Raw genomic sequence first — 20,472 nt, 5'->3', positions numbered from 1 at the left:
TAAAAACCAAATATTATGTTTGAAGTGTAAGCTACATACTTTCCATTTTCACAAATACTCTTCGATCGATAGAGAAGCTGCGATAGCGCTGTAAACGACAACACTCTACTTGTTGATAGGAAATTCAGAAACACGTCTGGAAAATTCCGCTGAATATCTGGAAAGCCTTGTCTACAAAGTTCTTTCAACAGTTCACGAGACGCTTTAATCTCATCATGACTATCGCGTGCCGATGGTGTATGATCGTAGGTAAGGCTGGATCGTTTTTGTATTTCATGATCGTCATCGGAGGCATGCTCTTCCGGAGTATAAGATTCTTCATCGGCCAAGACTAACTTACTAAACGATTCCGTTACTGCACCAGCTTGCCCATTTGAGAAAGGTACCAGTTGATGGCGCTCATAACAGATGGCCTCTTTGTAGACGAAGTTGTCCACTGAAATCTGCAAATTCAAATATACGTTTTTATAACCACACGTGTTGCTTCGGTATCTAACTACATACGTTACAATAGCTCGTTGAGTTTAAGACTGGCAAAGCAACATAGTTCTGGAATTGAAATTTCATTAGTTTTTTTAATAGATCAATTTTGGTTTTCAATATACCGGTCTGAACTCATATGGTACACTTTGAATCAGTGAATGGGTCTTGTAGCGTCTTTTGCACGATGCGATGTCCTTCGTTTTTATAATCGATAAGCTTGTTCCTTTTGAACCGCTCATCGTGTATGCGACATCGCAGACTCCAGAGACATCCGTTTCCGTGGTATGATAATCGATATCAAACCGTGGCATGCTGTTTTGGAACGACGATAAGATACCACGTTTTAAGTTCAACGTCCATACCGGTTCTTCCTCTTCGTGGCAGATTTCACTCACTACCCCATCATGGAAGGCAAACTTTAGCTCAAATCGAGTTAGATCTTCCGCAATAGCGTCACTCTTTGGGTGCAGTTCGACCTCCGGTGGTGGTTCGACGTAATCTGCTCCATACTCGAAGTCTTGCTCTTCAACGACCGGCAGCGGTCGGTCACGTACCTCGATTGAGTATAGCTTCAACAAACCCTGACATGGCTTCGGAAAATCGATCTCAACGGCTGCTATAAGATGTAATTCGGAAGAATTCTCTCCGCTGCCGGAGAATTGTGTTTTGACGTACATAGAGTAGTCATACTTGTACAATCGGTGTTGCTGGTACCTAAATTTAGTGTTGATTTCTAAAATCATGTATTGATTAATTATTTATGTTAAAGTGAAACATTATTTGTTTTTGATCGCGCTTTGAAAATCAAGTTCTTACCTTGACATTGAGGACGTCCACAAATTCGAGGATCTTTTAACGGATCTGAAAAAAAAACAAGTAATAATTAGAAATATATAAAAATAAGTAAATGAAAGAGAAAAAAAATATAAAAATGTAACTAATCTCGGTTAATTTTTTAAATGGTTTAAATTTTTAGTTGAACTGGTGCCAGCGAAAGTGGTACATGTTACATTGAGTAAATTTTATTGGAGACGCATTTTTCCGAAAACTTCGAAAATAAAATTCAAATTTGCAATTTTCTGCAACTCAACTGCACCAACGTGTTATGACTGATGTGCCTAAAGGTAGTAATGAGAAATATGCAAAGTTTCTTGACAAATTTCAACTTTGTTGGAACAAAATGCACATGTACCACTTTTAATGGGAACAAAATAGAACGGAAACCGCAAATCGTTGCCAGTAAAAGTGGTACATGTACATTTATAAAATTATTTTAAACGGCAGTAAACCATCTTGAAATTCAAAACAAATCTGTTGCGAAAACATTTATGTTGTCAAATTTTATTTTCAATAAGCTGATTTTAGTTGGCAGAACTGTACAGTACATGTACCACTTTTCCTGGCAACGAAATTGCCATTGTGATATATACCAGAAATTAAAAAGAGCATATCTCCAGATTTAGTTGTCAAAAATCACTTTTTCGTTATTCCCTTACTAGATCTTTGCTAGCAGAAGTCGTTGGTGTAAAAAACACTAAATCGACAAGAATGGTTTATGTACCACTTTCGCTGGCACCGGTTCAGTTATTTCTGGCTTTTAAATTTATTAAAATTTTAACTTTAGGACTGGGCTAACATCAAAATATTTAGGAAGCAAATAGTCTCAGTGTTTTATTGGGCTATTTATAGAATTTGATGAATAATAAGCTGCAAAGCGGCAATCCCCAATTGAGGGATGTAATGCAAGTAATAATGAAAATAAAGTGTTGTATTATTATTATTGCGGTGCAACAATATTGAATCAAAACTAATTTCATTTTACTTTTTCTGAGATCATTTGTTCAATTTTGATCATAAGTTAAAATTCGTCGATATCGAAGATTTTGACTTTTTTTTATTCCAGGGTGGAAAACGCCATAATAAGTACAACTCATAATAAAGTTTGTATCCAGAGATAATTGAAAAAAATCCATTATCTATTTCTGTATACTCTTATGAAAAAAATGCAAAACGGTAAATTAACATCTAGAAAGAAATGGCCAATACAGCTCTTGTCCTCGGAAGTTCCAGGTTTTAGACTAATATTTTAGAATGTCAACGAAGCTTGAAGCTTTCTAAAAAAAAATTGAAATTAGAATCTCAAAAATCATAATTATTTTCCAGGCTCCATAACCAAAGATTGATTTACTCCGTGCAAAAAAAGAGCAAAAAAAGACAGCATCACCGGTTTCGATCAGAGGTCGCACAGACTGAATACTTAACACCGAGCATTAGACAACGGACAAGACATTTACAAAACACCAAGTACTAGGGCGGGAACCGAACTCACACTTCACAGCATGCATATGCACCCAGACGACGCTAACCGCACGGCTGTGAAGCCTACAAGCCCACATTCACGAATCGTATCGAACATTCATCCACTTAGTAGGGGAGACTGGGGAGACTTGATCACAGCCAAAAATACATAAACATGATATTTACGCAATAATTATTTTTTCCTGTCAACCCTTCATCAAATCTGTCAAATCTACAAAAAGATTTATATTTTTTTGAATTTTTTCACCAAATTTTTGTATGGGTGACTAATGGGGGATCAAGTGTCCCCATATTGAAGCAATAACTTCAAATCCCAATATCCTAAAACTTTGATGGAATGTTGACATCTTCATCAGTACAGATCATTAAGCATATTTTTGGCTTTGTGCTGTGAGAAAACGAAAGCTATGAAAAGTTGTTTAAATTTTGCGAGGCCAATAAAAAAAATCTTTAGGAAGCTCAAAACATGCAAACCGATATGAATTATTTTTCGTGTCCCATTTATGAGCAAAGTATTGCAGGACAATCAAAAAGCTATTTGCTGCGGTTTAGCAGTACCCCGACCATACAGAATGGACCTAAATATGTATAGAGGCAAAAAGCATCATTTGATATAAGTTAATTTAGTTTTTATTCGATAAGTTTTTGTTTCAATATGGGGCGATCCATATACCACGTGGACAATTTTGTGGGGAGGGGGTATTGCAAATGTCCATGATTCATACACATTTTTGAAAATTTATATGAGAAAGGAGTATCTAAAATTTGACCAAAACCTGCCCACTTGGTATATGGATAGCCCCTATTAGAATTAATTATCCACCTCTCTTTCGGCTTCCGACGGCAGGGGCCCAATGGGCCTCCAAAATATAATGCTCACACACTATTCTACCACGCATCTTCAAAGAATTGCATTCAGCAGACACGGTAGAAAGCAAAAAAATAGGGAAAAACGCACCCACGGGGCTGAAAAAAAACTCATAAAATCTAGACTTCTGCGCCAATTGGAAATTTATCGGCGGCGGCGTCACGTCGTTGGTAATCGGCGGCGTGAGCTTATTTCGAGCAATAAAATTTTCCGAAATTCTTCCATAAATTCCTCCATAAATTCCACTAGGAAGTGCTCTGAAAACTGCTCCAGGAAAATTCTCTCTCCAGGAAAATACTCTTAAAATTCTTCCTTCAGCAATTCCTCCGGAAATTCTTCCAGGAATTCCTCCGGAAGTTCCTCCAGCAATCCCTTCGGAAGCTCCTCCAGCAATTCCTTCGCAAGTTCCTCCAGCAATTCCCTTTGAAGTTCCTCCAGCAATTCCTTTGGAAGTTTCTCCAGCAATTCTTCCGGAAGTTTCTCCAGGAATTCCCCCGGAAGTTTCTCCAGGAATTCCTCCGGAAGTTTCTCCAGGAATTCCCCCGGAAGTTTCTCCAGGAATTCCTCCGGAAGTTTCTCCAGGAATTCCTCTGGAAGATTCTCCAGGAAGTTCCTCCAGAAATTTCTCTGGAAGTTCCTCCAGGAATTCCTCCGGAAGTTCCTCCAGGAATTCCTCCAGAAGCTCCTCCTGGAATTCCTCCGGAAGTTCCTCCAGGAATTCCTCCGGAAGTTCCTCCAGTAATTCCTCCGGAAGTTCCTACAGGAATTCCTCCGGAAGTTTCTTCAGGAATTCCTTCAGAATTTCCTTCAGGAATTCCTCCGGAAATTCTTTCAGGAATTCCTCCGGAAGCTCCTCCAGAAGTTTGTCAAGGAATTGCTCCGGAAGTTCCTCCAGCAATTCCTCTGGAAGTTCCTCGAGGAATTCCTCTAGTAGTTCGTCCAGGAATTCTTCCGGAAGCTCCTTCAGCACTTCCACCGCAAGTTCCTTCAGCAATTTCCCCGGAAGTTCGTCCAGAAATTCTTCTGGAAGTTCCTCCAGGAATGCTTCCGGAAGTTTCTCCAGGAATGCCTCCGGAAGTTCCTCCAGGAATGCATCGGGAAGTTCCTGCAGAAGCTCCTCCAGGATATTCTCCGGAAGTACCTCAAGAAATTTTCAGAAATTCCTCCAGAAGTGTATATAGGCACAATGCTTCAAGATGTTTTCTCAGAAAATCCCCAAGAAGTCCTTACTTACTTACTTATGGATCCTGTACACCTCCGGTGGTGCAAAGGGCCGACTTGAAAGATCTCCATCCTGAGCGATGCCCGGCTATCGCTTTAACCTGTTGCCAGGTTAGATTTCGGTCGACTTCTTTTATGTCTTTATTGAGGCTTCGCCGCCATGAACCTCTGGGTCTGCCTCTGCTGCGATGTCCCGCTGGGTTCCAGTCTAATGCTTGCTTACAGATTTCGTTTCCGCCCCTACGTAGAGTGTGGCCGACCCAGCCCCACTTCCGATCCCGAATTTCTGTTGCTATCGGCCTCTGGTGACAACGACGATGGAGCTCGTTGTTTGAGATCCAGTTGTGAGGCCACCAGGCCCCAAGAAGTCCTGTAACCTCTTAAATAATTACTTATAAAATTTCTCCTGATGTTTTCTCTGGAGATCCTCCAAAAACTCCTCCAAGAATACTTCATAAATTACTTCGCAAACTCTACAAAAATTACCACGAGGACTCCTCTTCTGAATTCCTTCCGAAATTCACATGAGTAATTCTTGCTGAGACCGGGCCACTATTTGCACGATGTCTTTGAAAATGCCTAAATTTATGTTCATTCGATAGCTTTCGGCAAGTTTATTAGGGATTCGAGTTAAATTTTTCAGAAAGATGGACCCCTCGTTAGTTATAGACGAAATCACTTTTATGGACCCCTCGATTTTTGTCAATTCTTGACTCACCAAAACTGTCATAACTCCAAAATTTCTCAACCGATCTTAGAGATCAGCATATTGTTGGAAAGAGGAAGAGTGTATCCTCAATTTGGAATAATAAAAATGGGGCAGTCATATTGGATTTGGCTGCCATCTTGGATTTATTTTTTAAAACTATTTTTCCGCCAGGTTTGCAACCACCGATTTTGAATATCACTATATCGATGGAAAACTCAGCTTACATTGACCATAAAAATAACGTTAACCATGAAAATAATATTCTATTGTCAGATGGCCCTTAAAATAATAATTTGGTAAATCGTACTTGTCTTTTGATAGAAAAAACTTACACCTGAGATTTTTGGACACAAAGCTCAATATAAGCTAAGCTTTCCACCAATGTATTAATATTCAAAATCGGTGGTTGCGAACCTAGCCGTAAAATATTTTTCAAGAATAAATCCAATATGGCAGCCAAATTCAATATGGTTGCCTCCATTTTTATTATTTCAAAATAAGGACACACTCTTCCTATTTTCAACGATATGCTGAACTCTTAAATCGGTTGGGAAATATTGGAGTTATGACAGTTATGGTGAGTCAAGAATTGATCAAAATCGAGGGGTCCATAAAAGTGGTTTCGTGTATAACTAACGAGGGGTCCATCTTTCTGAGAAATTGAACTCAGATCCTCAATATACTCGCCGAAAGCTTTCGAATGAACATAAATTTAGGGATTTTCAAAGACCTCGTGCAAATAGTGGCCCGGTTCAGCGAGAATTACTCACATGGAATTCCACTAAAACCACCTCCCGGGAGATCTTGCGTGAGCTTGAGCTTGATTGACTGCTCGTAGTTGCTACTCCATTATGACCAGATCAGCTGTTCTTGCACAGGGAACCAACAGATGTTTGCTTGGGACTAGCACACATCTTCAATGTACAAGTACTGGTGATCTCATTTGTAAGGTCATACTGGCGCCTGCCAGCGGTCTCCAGAGATGCTGGAGAGGATCATCGCGGGGCTCTTCCCACGTCACGACCCAAGTCCCTGGCCTCCCTTTGTGGATCTGCCACGGGCCAGGGTGGCCGACGAGGGAAGAGTAACGGTGGCGGAACTTGCGGGGATTGCACAGTCCCTTAGTGTAGGTAAGGCGCCAGGACCGGATGGTATTCCGAACCTGGCCATCAAAGCGGCCATTGCCGAGGCTCCCGAGATGTTCAGATCTGTCATGCAGAGATGCCTGGACGAGGGAGTCTTCCCTGAAGCATGGAAAAGGCTTGTTCCTATTGCCAAAAGCGGGAAAACCACCGGGGGATCCGTCGGCATATACAGGGGATGTCCAAAATAACTGGGATAGGCAAATTTTAGGCATAATTAGATGTGTTGTAACTATGTTAATTATTATCCGATTTTGACAATTCAGGGATGCCTGAACTAGAAATTTAATGTAGTTTCACCATGTGTGTTGTTGTGTGGTTGTGTAACGTGGTTGTAAACGGTAAAACGTTACTTCTGCTACCACTACTGCTACTACTACTACTACTACTACTAGGTAGGCGGTCGACTAGGAGAAGTCCCCGATGGAACCGACCATGGTCATCGGATACCGGAGATATTCCGGGTTTTTCGAAGGTCGGTTCAGAATCGTGAATTTGTGGTGGGTATTAGGATAAGTTGTGGTTGAAAACAGAATAATATTAGTAACCACAAATAAAGTAGGGCTCTTTCTGATTGGAACCATATGTTTAAATTCGAAATCTGACCAGGATCAAGTGAGATATGGCCATTTGTTTAGAATCGGTGCCGATCGGGAGTTTTAAAAGGTACCAGGCCACAAATTCAACTTTTTGACCGATCTTCCATTATGATTACATTCCAAAAGTCTTCTGATACGTCAATAATGAAAAACCAATTAAAAAGACGGATCCTAAAGTCGCTGGGGTGCCCCCGGGGAACCTGTAGAAGGGGACATTTCAGTTTTAGTGCCAAAACTGGTCAATCGACGGTTCGTTTTTCATGGTTTTCTATCAGGAAGCGAGGTATGAATATAAAATGGACCATTGACGGTTTTGGCTGCTTCCGGGACCTACGGATTGTCCCCGGGGAACCTGTAGAAGGGACATTTTAGTTTTAGTGCCAAAACTGGTCATTCGACGGTTCGTTTTTCATGGTTTTCTATCAGGAAGCGAGGTATGAATATAAAATGGACCATTGACGCCTTTGACCGCTTCCGGGACCTACGGATTGTTCCTGGGGAGCCTGTAGAAAGGGACATTTCAGTTTTAGCGGCAAAACTGGTCATTCGACGGTTATTATTATTATTATTATTATTGGCATTACATTCCCACACTGGGACAGAGCCGCCTCGCAGCTTAGTGTACATTAAGCACTTCCACAGTTATTAACCGCGAGGTTTCTAAGCCAGGTTACCATTTTTGCATTCGTATATCATGAGGCTAGCACGATGATACTTTTATGCCCAGGGAGATCGAGACAATTTCCAATCCGGAAATTGCCTAGACCGGCACCGGGAATCGAACCCAGCCGCCCTCAGCATGGTCTTGCTTTGTAGCCGCGCGTCTTACCGCACGGACTAAGACGGTTCGACGGTTAGTATTCCATGGTTTTCTATCAGGAAGCGAGATATGAATTTAAAATGGACCATTGACGGCTTTGACCGCTTCCGGGACCTACAGATTGTCCCCGGGGAACCTGTAGAAGGGGACATTTCAGTTTTAGCGCCAAAACTGGTCATTCGACGGTTCGTTTTTCATGGTTTTCTATCAGGAAGCGAGGTATGAATATAAAATGGACCATTGACGATTTTGACCGTTTCCGGGACCTACAAATTGTCCCAGGGGATCTTGTAGAAGAGGACATTTCAGTTTAACCATCAAAGCTAATCATTCAAAGGCTCGTTCCTTATGGTTTTCGGTCGGGAAGCAAGGTATAAATATGTTTCTTCCGGGACCAACAAGGGGACCTTTATGTTTTAGCGCCAAATGAAGTATGACTGATTTTACTTCTAAAACTAAAATATCCTTTTATACAGGTTCCCCAATCCATAAGTCTCGGAAGCGATTAGAATCGTCAGTGGTCCATTCTATAATCATACCTCGCTTACTGATCAGAAACCATGAAAAAAATCCCTCGAATGACCAGTTTTGGCGTCCAAACTGAAATGTCCCCGTCTTTAAGTTCACCTGGAGCAATCCATAGGATCCGAAAGTTATCAGAATCGCTAATAATCTATTTTATGTTTATTCCTTGCTTCATGATAGCAAAGCATGAAAAAAAGTCGTCTAATGACTTCTTTTGGCGCTCAAACTGAAATGTCCTCTTCTACAGGCTCTCCTGGAACAATCTCTAGGTCCCGGATGCAGTCAGAATCGTCAGTAGTCCATCTTATATTCAAACATCGCTTCCTGATCGAAAACCATGAAAAACAGCGTCCGAATGATCTGTTTTGGCGCAAAAACTGGAATGCTTTCTTCTATAGGTTCCCTTGGGACAGTAGGTAGGTCCTAGAAGTGATCAGAGTCGTCAATGGTCCATTCTATATTCATACTGCGCTTCCTGATAGAAAACCATGAAAAAATAGCCGTCTAGTGACTTGTTTTGGCGCTAAAACTGAAATGTTTCCTTCAACAGATTTGCTTGGAGCAATGCATAGGTTCCGGAAGTGATCAGAATCGTAAATAATTCATATAATATTTATTCCTCGCTTCTTGATTGAAAAACTTGAGAAAAGAACCCTCGATTGACTTATTCTGGCGCAGAATGTGAAACGTCCTCTTCTACAAGTTTCCTGCAAACAATCCGTAGGTCCAGGAAGCGATCAAAACGGTCAGTGGTCCATTTTATATTCATACCTTGCTTCCTGATAGAAAACCATGAAAAACGAACCGTCGAATGACTAGTTTTGGCACTAAAACTGAAATGTCCCCTTCTACAGGTTCCCCGGGAGCACCCCAGCGACTTTAGTATCCGTCTTTTTAATTGGTTTTTCATTATTGACGTATCAGAAGACTTTTGGAATGTAATCATAATGGAAGATCGGTCAAAAAGTTTAATTCAAATGAATTTGTGGCCTGGTACCTTTTAAAACTCCCGATCGGCACCGATTCTAAACAAATGGCCATATCTCACTTGATCCTGGTCCGATCTCGAATTTCATATGGTTCCAATCAGAAAGAGCCCTACTTTATTTGTGGTTACTAATATTATTCTGTTTTCAACCACAACTTATCCTAATACCCACCACAAATTCACGATTCTGAACCGACCTTCGAAAAACCCGGAATATCTCCGGTATCCGATGACCATGGTCGGTTCCATGGACATATGGTGAAACTACATTAAATTTCTAGTTCAGGCATCCCTGAATTGTCAAAATCGGATGATAATTAACATAGTTACAACACATCTAATTATGCCTAAAATTTGCCTATCCCAGTTATTTTGGACATCCCCTGTAGACCAATATGCTGCTTGCTACGGCGGGGAAGGTGCTCGAGAAGATCATCCTCAACAGGTTGTTGATACGCACGGAGGGTGCGGATGGTCTATCGAGTAACCAGTTTGGCTTCCGAAAGGGTAAGTCGACCGTAGACGCTATCTTGTCGGTTACCAAATCCGCGGAGATAGCTATCCAGCGTAAGAGGAGGGGAGTTCGCTATTGTGCAGTAGTGACTCTCGACATGAGGAATGCTTTCAATAGTGCCAGTTGGGCAGCTATTGCAGATGCGCTCCTGCGTCTTGGAATTCCCGAGAACCTGTACAAGATTCTCGGAAGCTACTTCCAGAATCGAGTACTGGTATACGTCACGGAGGCGGGTCGGAAGTGCGTTGACATAACCTCAGGGGTTCCGCAAGGTTCCATACTGGGTCCGGTGTTATGGAACGTCATGTACGACGGTGTCTTGAGGTTGAAGTTCCCGGTGGGCGTGGCAATTGTCGGCTTCGCTGACGATATTACGCTGGGAGTCTACGGCGAATCGATCGAAGAGGTGGAGTTGACTGCAGCCCACTCGATCGCAATTGTGGAGGAGTGGATGAGTTCCAGGAAGTTAGAACTGGCTCACCACAAGACTGAGGTGGTTGTTGTCGGAGTCGGAGCAGCAAGCGGTGATAAGGGCAGGCAACTGCACGATCACCTCTGAACGCTCCATCAAACTCTTGGGGGTAATGATCGACGATAAGCTCACCTTTGGTAGCCACGTCAATTACGCCTGCAAGCGTGCCTCCACAGCTATAGTGCCATTGTCCCGGATGATGTCTAATAGCTCTGCGGTTTATGTCCATACTGATTAGTGGGGGGCCCGCTTGGGGCACGGCCCTGCGTATTAACTGCTACAGAACGAAGTTAGAAAGTACGTATAGGCTCATGTGCCTAAGAGTTGCGTGCGCGTACCGTACCGTGTCGCACGATGCACTTTGCGTCATAACCGGTATGATGCCTATTAACATCGTTATCAGTGAAGACACAGAGTGCTTCGAAATGCGCGGCACGAGAGGCATCCGTAGGACTGTCAGGTTGGCCTCAATGGTCAAATGGCAGCGTGCGTGGGACAGTTCCACTAAGGGTAGATGGACACATAGGTTGATACCGGAGATAGGTACGTGGGTCAAGAGGCGCCATGGGGAAATCACTTTCCACCTGACCCAGGTCCTTACAGGCCATGGTTGCTTCAGACAGTACCTACACCGGTTCGGACACTCGGCCTCGCCCGAGTGTCCGGTGTGCGTAGGTTTAGAGGAAACGGCGGAACACGTGTTGTTAGTGTGCCCGCGTTTTCGCGCAATGCGTGACCACATGCTTGCCACATGTGGTCTGGACACTACCCCGGACAACCTAGTCCGGAGGATGTGTAAAGATGAAGTTGGCTGGAACGCCGTTTTATCGGCTATCATCCAAATCGTCTCGGAGCTACACAGAAGGTACAGGACTCGAGGAATGGCTAGTTCAGGCGCAAATAAGAGGTGGTCCAAGGGTTCGGAGTCGGCTTCATGGGTCATACCGGTGGTCATGCTCTGTGGTCGAACTCGATCCTTTTATCGAACAAGTGGCCGCGTGAAGAATAACATGGTATCGTCGCTTTCGCGGCGTCGGTCAACCGGGCGGGTTCCGAGCCCGAGGACGGAAACGGATCCTCGTCAAGGCTGGGCAGGCGTAGGCACCGCGTCGGCAAGTCCCTCTGTGTGCTGGCGAATAGGCCCTATCGCAGAGAGGTCAATTTGGGGTGCACGCGGCATCATCATTCTTGATACCAGTCGTGCAGAGGGAAGCAGGTGCGAAGTCGACCCTGCCCACCTTCCGAGGACATAGGGCGTGGTAAGGCCACCTGGAAAGCCGGCAATGCGCTGGCACGATACCATGGTGTTCTTCTAAAAAAGCGAGTCACGATGTTCGATGCTGCAAGGACACGCAGCTAACCTCGAGGGTGCGTTATGCACTGGCCCCCCTTTGAAGCATTACTTCCTGGTTGTACCGAAGGGACGATGGGCTTGGCGGCAATGGAAACGGTTTAGCGAGTCGGGGATGCAGTCCTGCCTCCCTCGTTTGAGGTGGCCCCTAACCCCGCACTTCCTGGTCAACCCAGGATGTCTGTTGAGCAGATTCCCCCTCCATTGCTTAGGAAGAAAAAAAAATACTGGCGCCTGCCACGTCAGAATGCAAGTCAATGTAGGGAAGGGGGAGGAAATGATGATGCAATCACTCGCCCACTGCAAGCCGAATATACCTCTGCACTTGCCACGAGTTCATGCGGAATTTGTTGGATTTTTTGGGTTAGGTTCGAGAGGCAGAGGTCCGTCTTTGTTAAACGAGCACCAATGTGATAGATAGGATGGATTCTCTAAATTGGATGTAGGAAACGAGCTGTTTTTATAGTTTATTTCCAATTCTAGCAGATTACTGCTAGAATACTCAAGTTGAAGGTATAGGAATAGTAATGGAAACGGTATTGGAAGCCCATTTCCAGTTCTAGCGATTGCTAGAACATTAGAGATATAGAGAAAGATACAAAGTAGGAGAATGGAACGGACTTGGGATTGAACCCACGACCTCCTGCGTATGAGGCAGAAGCAGTAGCCATATGACTACCAAGCCCGTCTAAAACCACCTCCCGGGAGATCTTCCGAAAAATTGTCCAGGAATTCTTGAAGAAACTCTTATGAAAATTAAATTGCGAAATCTAGATCTAGAAAATCTAGAAAGCTGATATACCTCCACTTCCACACTGATATTCTTCCCTCCACCTTCATACGGGCGCTTGGCAGAAGGAAGGTCGTGAGATCTATCCTAGTCAACACAAAATCGTATATGATGCAACCAGGGCCGGATTTAGCCGGAAGGGGGCCCCGGGGCCGACGGTATGTGGGGGTCCCAAAATGTACAAAAAAGGTTGGTTTTGGTACATAAGATTTGTGGGGGCCCGGAGCCACGCCCCCCCCCCCCCCGGCCACCCCATAAATCCGGCCCTGGATGCAACATAAGATGCTAAAGTGGAAGCGATATACGTACATATTGTATGGGAAAGTACCTATATGGCCTCTACTTTAGCATCTTATGTGACATCATATACGATCTTGTGTTGTCTGGGATACCATCACAAATATTGCCCTCCGCTCGCTTTCAAATTGACTTCTATAAAAACATTCTTCATGCCTGCCGTATCCTAACGGAACTATCAAATCTATACTTTCGCCTCTAATTCTATCATGAACATGTACGTCTATGTTTGGAAGATTATTTTAGCAATTCCATATCATTGTAAATCGTTTAACTTCACGTAGATGTAATACACTTATATCATTAATAATGCATGTAGTATTTCTTGGAGAAATTCGCAAAATAATTCCTGGGTTGAAACTCAGAAGAAATTTTTATATATATTCTTGAATGTATTTCGAGTGGATTTCCCGATGGTCTTACAGAAGAAATTTTCGAAGGAATTTCTAAAAGAATTTCTGTAGAAATTCTAGAAGTAGAAGTATTAGTTCATAAAGAATTTCAAAAAAAAAAGATTGTCGCGTTTCCAAACAATTTTTTAATGAAATTCTGAAATATTTTCAGTCCGAAATGTTCTAGTATGTACTGCCGAAGAAGTTCTAGGAGCAATTCCTGGAATTCCTAAAGAACAATTCTTTTAGTTTCTGAATAATTAAATGTCAGGCGCATTTTGTTTGAACAAACATTGTTACCGAGCATACGTTGTACAACAAGGTTTCTAGTAGTTCCCCCAACAAACAAATCAGGTTGATTAGGCTACATTTTTAGCGTAATAAGCCTATTTTTAACCCGTTTCGGCTCGGGTTACGATTTCAAGTTGTAAAATCCATCGTTCTCTTGTTTTTCGACCGATTTGCTTGAAATTTGGAGGAAAGATGCATTAAACCCTATATTTTTGTGTAGATGTATTGATTTGGTGATTGGGTCCTTGGGTACGGTTTTATCGAGGGGGTCCCCTGGGTCTAATGGGGTCAAAAATAGATCAACTTCCTTTTAATCGTAGATAACTAGTAGTAAATGCTCTCAATAATTATGCAATCCGTTTTATTCATCATTTTGCAATAGTGGGAATAGAAACTGCACGTTTGGACCTCAAAAATTCGGTTACAGATGTTCCGGGAATCTGGTTCCCCCCAGGGAAGTGGTCACTTTATGAGTTGTTTTGAATCCCAGCTTGCGACATATCAAACTTCATGATTTTGCAACACAAATATAATAGAAGACATTCGCAGAGCATCTGAGCACATAAGCCACTTCCGGAGGTTCCCTGGGAACCTGATGCCCCAAGGGAAGTGGTCACTTTTTGATTGATTCTGAAACCCAGCTTGCGACACATCAAACTTCATGATTTTGCAACGCAAATACAATAGGAAAGATTTGCAGAACATCTGACCACATTGGCCACTTCCGGGAGTTCCCTGGGCACCTGGTGCCCTCAGGGAAATGATCACTTTCTGAATGATTCCTAAACCCAGCTTGCGACACCTCGAACTTCATTATTTAGCAACCCAAATACAATAGAAGACAATTGCAGAACATCTGACCACATTGACCACTTCCGGAAGTTCCCTGGAGACCTGGTGCCCTCAGGGAAGTGGTAATTTTTTTATTGATTCTGAAACACAGCTTGTGACACATCGAACTTCATGATTTTGCAACGCAAATACAATAGGAGACATTTGCAGAACATCTGACCACATTGGCCACTTCTGGATGTTCCCTGGGAACCTGGTGCCCTCAGGGAAGTGGTCACTTTTTGTATGATTCTTAAACCCAGCATGCGACACATCAAACTTCATGATTTTGCAACGCAAATACAATAGGAAACATTTGCAGAACATTTGACCACATTGGCTACTTCCGGAAGTTCCCTGAGCACCTGGTGCCCTTAAGGAAGTGGTCACTTTCTTAATGATTCTTAAACTCGGCTTGCGACACCTCGAACTTCATGATTTAGCAACGCAAATACAATAGGAGACATTTACAGAACATCTGACCACATTGGCCACTTCCGGAGGTTCCCTGGGAACCTGATGCCCCAAGAGAAGTGGTCACTTTTTGAGTGGTTCTGAAACCCAGCTTGCGACAAATCAAACTTCATGATTTTGCCACACAAATACAATAAAAGACATTTGCAGAGCATATGCGTACATTCACCACTTCCGGAGGGTCCCTGGGAACCTGAAGATCTCAGGGAAGTGGTCACTTTTTTGATTGATTCTGAAACCCAGCTTGCGACACATCAAACTTCATGATTTTGCAACGCAAATACAATAGGAAACATTTGCAGAACATCTGACCACATTGACCACTTCCGGAAGGTCCCTAGGAACCTGATGCCCCAAGGGAAGTGGTCACTTTTTGAGTTGTTCTGAAACTCAGCTTGTGACACATAAAACTTCATGATTTTGCCACACAAATACAATATAAGACATTTGCAGAGCATCTGTGCACATTCCGGAAGTTCTCTGGAAACCTGAAGCCCTCAGGGAAGTGGTCACTTTGTAAGTGGTTCTGAAACCCATCTTGCGACACATCGACCTTCATAATTAAGCAACACAAATACAATAGGAGGCAGTATAGATAGTGGAATATATAGATGAGCGAAGATAAATCCTCTGTCTCCAAACGAACTGTCAAACGTGTCTCCAAACGAGCATGACGTCACGATTTCAATGGAAACGTTAAGGGCTGTGACGTCATATGCGCGTGTGCACGGGCAAAAAAATCGACTCAGCCATGCTTTCGCTCATCTATAGATTCTACTATCTATAGGAGGCAGTTGCAGAGCATCTGTGCACATTCGCCACTTCCGGAGGTTCCCTGGGAACCTGATGCCCCCAGGAAAGTGGTCACTTTTTGAGTAGTTCTGAAACCCAGTTGTCGACACATCACACTTCATGACTTCGCAACACAAATACAATAGGAGGCATTTGCAGAGCATCTGTGCACATTCGCCACTTCCGGAGGTTCCGTGGGAACCTGGTTCGCTTAGGGAAGTGGTCACTTCGTAAGTGGTTTCGAAACCCAGCTTGCGACACATCGACACACATCATGATTTTGCAACGCAAATACAATTGAAGACATTTGCAGAACATCTGACCACATTGGCTACTTCCGGAGGCTCCCTGGGAACCTGATGCCCCAAGGGAAGTGGTCACTTTTTGATTTATTCTGAAATCCAGCTTGTGACACATCGAACTTCATGATTTTGCAACGCAAATACAATAGGAGACATTTTAAAAAGTTCCCTGGGAACCTGGTGCCCTCAGGGAAGTGGTAATTTTGTAAGTGGTTCTGAAACCCAGCTTTCGACACATCGAACTCCATGATTCTGCAACGCAAATACAATAGAAGACATTGGCCGTCTAATTGGTTCTGAAAAACAGCTTGCGACACATCAAACTGAAAGATTTTGTTTTCTCCAAATGATCTACTGTGTGTTTCGGAGCATTCTTTTCCGCACCGAACTGGGAATCTTATCCAGCTTTGTTCAACATGGTCTTTCTTTTTAGCCGCGCATCTTATCGCACGGCTAAGGAAGGCCCTAAAATATCATATAGCATATTTTTCCTTTAAAAATAGTGGCCAATGTATCTAGATGCTGCGGAAGTATCTTTCATTGAATCTTTGTGTTACAAAACCATGATATTTGATGAATTGCTAGATAGCTTTCAAAACCACCTAACAATGGCGAGGTTTTCAGCGAATGACCCCAATGTCCCAGATGCTCTGCAAATGTGCAAATGCCTTCAACTTCTTTATGTTACAAAATTATCAAGTTGGATGTGTCGCAAGCTGGGTTTCATAACCACCCGAGGTTGTGAAATGCAGTATGTTTACAGGAAACCCCCGCAATAGGTCATTGTGCCAATGTCTTCTATTGTATTTGTATTGCAAAATCAGAAAATTTGATGTGTTGTGAACTGGGTTTCAGAAACATTCAAAAAGCGACCACTTCTCTGAGAGCTACAGCTTCCCAGGGAACCTCCGGAAGTGGCCAATGTGCCCAGATGCTCTGTAAATGGCAATAATGTCTATAAATGTCTATTTGTGATGAAAAGAGCTGAAGTTTGATGTGTCACAAGCTGTCACTCAAAAAGTGAGAACTTTCCTTGGGGCATCATGTTCTCAGGGAACCTTCGGAAGTGGACAATGTGCCCAGATGCTGAGCAAATGTCTTCCATTGTATTTGTGTTGCAAAATCATGAAGTTTGATGTGTCGCAAGCTGGGTTTCAGAACCACTCAAAAAGTGACCACTTCCCTTGGGGCATCAGGTTCCCAGGGAACCTCCGGAAGTGGCCAACGTGATCTGATGTTCTGCAAATGTCTTCTATTGTACTTGCGTTGCAAAACCATGGAGTTCGATGTGTCGAAAGCGGGGTTTCAGAATCACTTACAAAGTGACCACTTCCCTGAGGGCTTCAGGTTCCCAGGGACCCTCCGGAAGTGGCTAATGTGCATAGATGCTCTGCAAATGTCTTCTATTGTATTTGTGTTGCAAAATCATGAAGTTTGATGTGTCGCAAGCTGGGTTTCAGAACCACTCAAAAAGTGACCACTTCCCTTGGGGCATCAGGTTCCCAGGGAACTTCCGGAAGTGGCCAATGTGGTCAGATGTTCTGCAAATGTCTTCTATTGTACTTGCGATGCAAAATCATGAAGTTTTATGTGTCGCAAGCTTGGTTTCAGAACCACTCAAAAAGTGACCACTTCCCTTGGGGCATCAGGTTCCCAGGGAACCTCCGGAAGTGGCCAACGTGATCTGATGTTCTGCAAATGTCTTCTATTGTATTTGCGTTGCAAAACCATGGAGTTCGATGTGTCGAAAGCTGGGTTTCGAAACCACTTACAAAGTGACCACTTCCCTGAGGGCACCAGGTTCCCAGGGAACCTCCGGAAGTGGCTTATGTGCTCAATTGCTCTGCGAATGTCTTCTATTATATTTGTGTTGCAAAATCATGAAGTTTGATGTGTCGCAAGCTGGGATTCAAAACATCTCAAAAAGTGACCACTTCCCTGGGGGAACCAGGTTTCCGGAACATCTGTAACCGGATTTTTGAGGTCCAAACGTGCAGTTTCTATTCCCACTATTGCCAAATGATGAATAAAAACGATTGCATCATTATTGAGAGCATTTACTACTAGTTATCTACGATTAAAAGGAAGTTGACATATTTTTGACCCCATTTGACCCAGGGGACCCCCTCGATAAAACCGTACCCAAGGACCCAATCACCAAATCAATACACCTACACAAAAATATGGGGTTTAATGCATCTTTCTTCCAAATTTCATGCAAATCGGTCGAAAAACAAGAGAACGGTGGATTTTACAATTTAAAATCGTAGCCCGGGCCGAAACGGGTTAATGAAATAAGTCCTTCAGTTTGTTGCGTCTAGAGAGTCTTTTCAGTCACTATTCAATTTTGTTTTGTCTATTTTGTTGGAAATAAGAATAAATGCTGCATAATTGTAAAGAAGTTAATTGTCATATGAACTTGGGTGAAAATATGTACATATTTCCGACAGAAGCTTTGGTCCGATTCACGAGTTAAAATTAAATTAAACTTAAAAGTGGTAGTTTAAAATTTACAAAATTACCCGATCTTAATAAGGGCTGGTGCTATCCAGCAATACCAATAAAACATGTATAAAAAAATCGATATCTGTCAAATGTAATCTGTGACTGTAAGTAGGGTTATTAGAAAATTATTGAACTTTAAGTTTATTTTGATTTTAATTTATTTTATTTTATTCGTGAATCCGACCAAACCCTTAACATTAAAAATGCCGTCAGCATGCTAATAATATACGGCGGCGTTTCGTACGGCAGTGGGGTGAGAAAAACGTCGGCGACGCAAAGGTCTAATAAAATTACTGATATAATCTTTTGAAGGAATATTACTAAATTGATTCAATAGTAATTCATTATCGAGCTACAATGATAAGATTAAGCAATATCCCTTCATTTTCTTTTATTTTTAACGATTTAACGACAACCCGCTAAGATAAACAAACAACCATGAGTTCACCATTATTTCACACTAGCTTTATGTACCCGGCCTTGCTCGGAGTTACCAGTTTGGTTTGCAGTTTTTTTTCACAATCGGAAAACAATAAACCCAATTGGTTAACAGGGTTATTGTGTTTACTTATTGATACTTCATCATTTGATTAAAAGAAGGCTTTTGGAAATATTGACTGATTTTGAAGAAGGGATTGTGGGTTCGAATAGCCTTATTCCGGGCAAACGTCTATTTCTAAAGAAGGGAAAACATCCACCAATGTCTTATTCCGAGCAAACGCATAGCTTTAAAGAAGGGATCACACCCACCATTGCCTTATTCCGAGAAAATGCCTACTTTTAAAGGAGCAATCACATCCACCATTGCTTTTCACTGGGCAAACTATGATTTCGATGAAGAGTAACAATTATCATTGCTTTATACCCAGCAAATGCATGCTTTATATGATTTTTTTTCTGATGATGTTCAGTATTATCCCAAACTCACTTCATGTTAAATGACCTTATTCATTCAGGGTTATGTCATTTTTAGGGAAATGTTATTGTCGAGGATTTGCTATTTTTGAAGAATTGTTTTCGGAGCATTGTACAATGTCAAAGAACCTCGGATGAACTAAATAAGAGGGATTTTAAATTAAGTCGTTTTCTATACAATACCCGCATTCTCCCGCATTTCAAAAACTCTTCCCAGCCTCTCTAAAATAATTTCCTTTGGGTAAACAATACGTGTTTAAATATTTGGTTTGAATTCACCCATGCGCGATAGAAAGGTATACTAAACTGTTCGTTTAATAAATATGCCCTCTCTCGTTCAGCTATGACAGTCCTTCCTAGCCTGAAATAGTCTTCCTTAGACAGAGAATATGGGTTCCAAATTTGGTGGACATCGGTAAATGGGTTCAGAAGTTATGCTGAATTGATCGCTAACTAAACAATACCCCTCTCTCACAACCACCCCATTTTAAAAGGACCTACCAATATTCACTAAAATCGGTTCCTTGGGACAGACAATATTTGATACAAATTTGGTTCAAATCGGTCATGGGGCTCAAGATTTACATTGAGTTGATCGATTGTTAAACAATACCCTTCCCCACATACCATCTCTTATTTCCAAAGAGCATGCTTAACCTCCCTATCGTCGTCTCCTTTAGATAAAGAATGTGTGCTTCAAATTTGGTTGAAATCGGCCAAGGGGTTCAGAAGGTAAACTGAGTTGATAAATAACTAAGCAATACCGCTACCCTCACCCTCCTCCTTTTTCAAAGAGTATCCCTAACCCCCCCCCCCCTATCGTCGTCTCCTTAAGATAAAGAATGTGTTTTCCAAATTTGGTAGAGATCGGC

The 20,472-nt window shown here is 42.4% G+C and overlaps 1 protein-coding gene across 2 annotated transcripts in view; it reads right to left on the bottom strand.

The window, feature by feature from the left end:
* LOC134212310 (uncharacterized) overlaps positions 1–20,472 on the bottom strand; it is a 71,595-nt gene that overhangs the window by 45,930 nt on the left and 5,193 nt on the right. For both annotated transcript variants that reach the window (XM_062690042.1, XM_062690043.1), the window contains exons 3-6: positions 1,300–1,344; positions 606–1,216; positions 505–549; positions 40–443 (exon numbers count right to left, since the gene is read on the bottom strand). In XM_062690042.1, the coding sequence (XP_062546026.1) occupies positions 40–443; positions 505–549; positions 606–1,216; positions 1,300–1,344 (1,105 nt within the window). The remainder of the gene's footprint in view (positions 1–39; positions 444–504; positions 550–605; positions 1,217–1,299; positions 1,345–20,472) is intronic.

This window comes from Armigeres subalbatus, chromosome 2 (assembly GCF_024139115.2).
Source record: "Armigeres subalbatus isolate Guangzhou_Male chromosome 2, GZ_Asu_2, whole genome shotgun sequence".
NCBI lineage: Eukaryota > Metazoa > Arthropoda > Insecta > Diptera > Culicidae > Armigeres > Armigeres subalbatus.
This window is presented reverse-complemented; position numbering and strand designations above follow the sequence as displayed.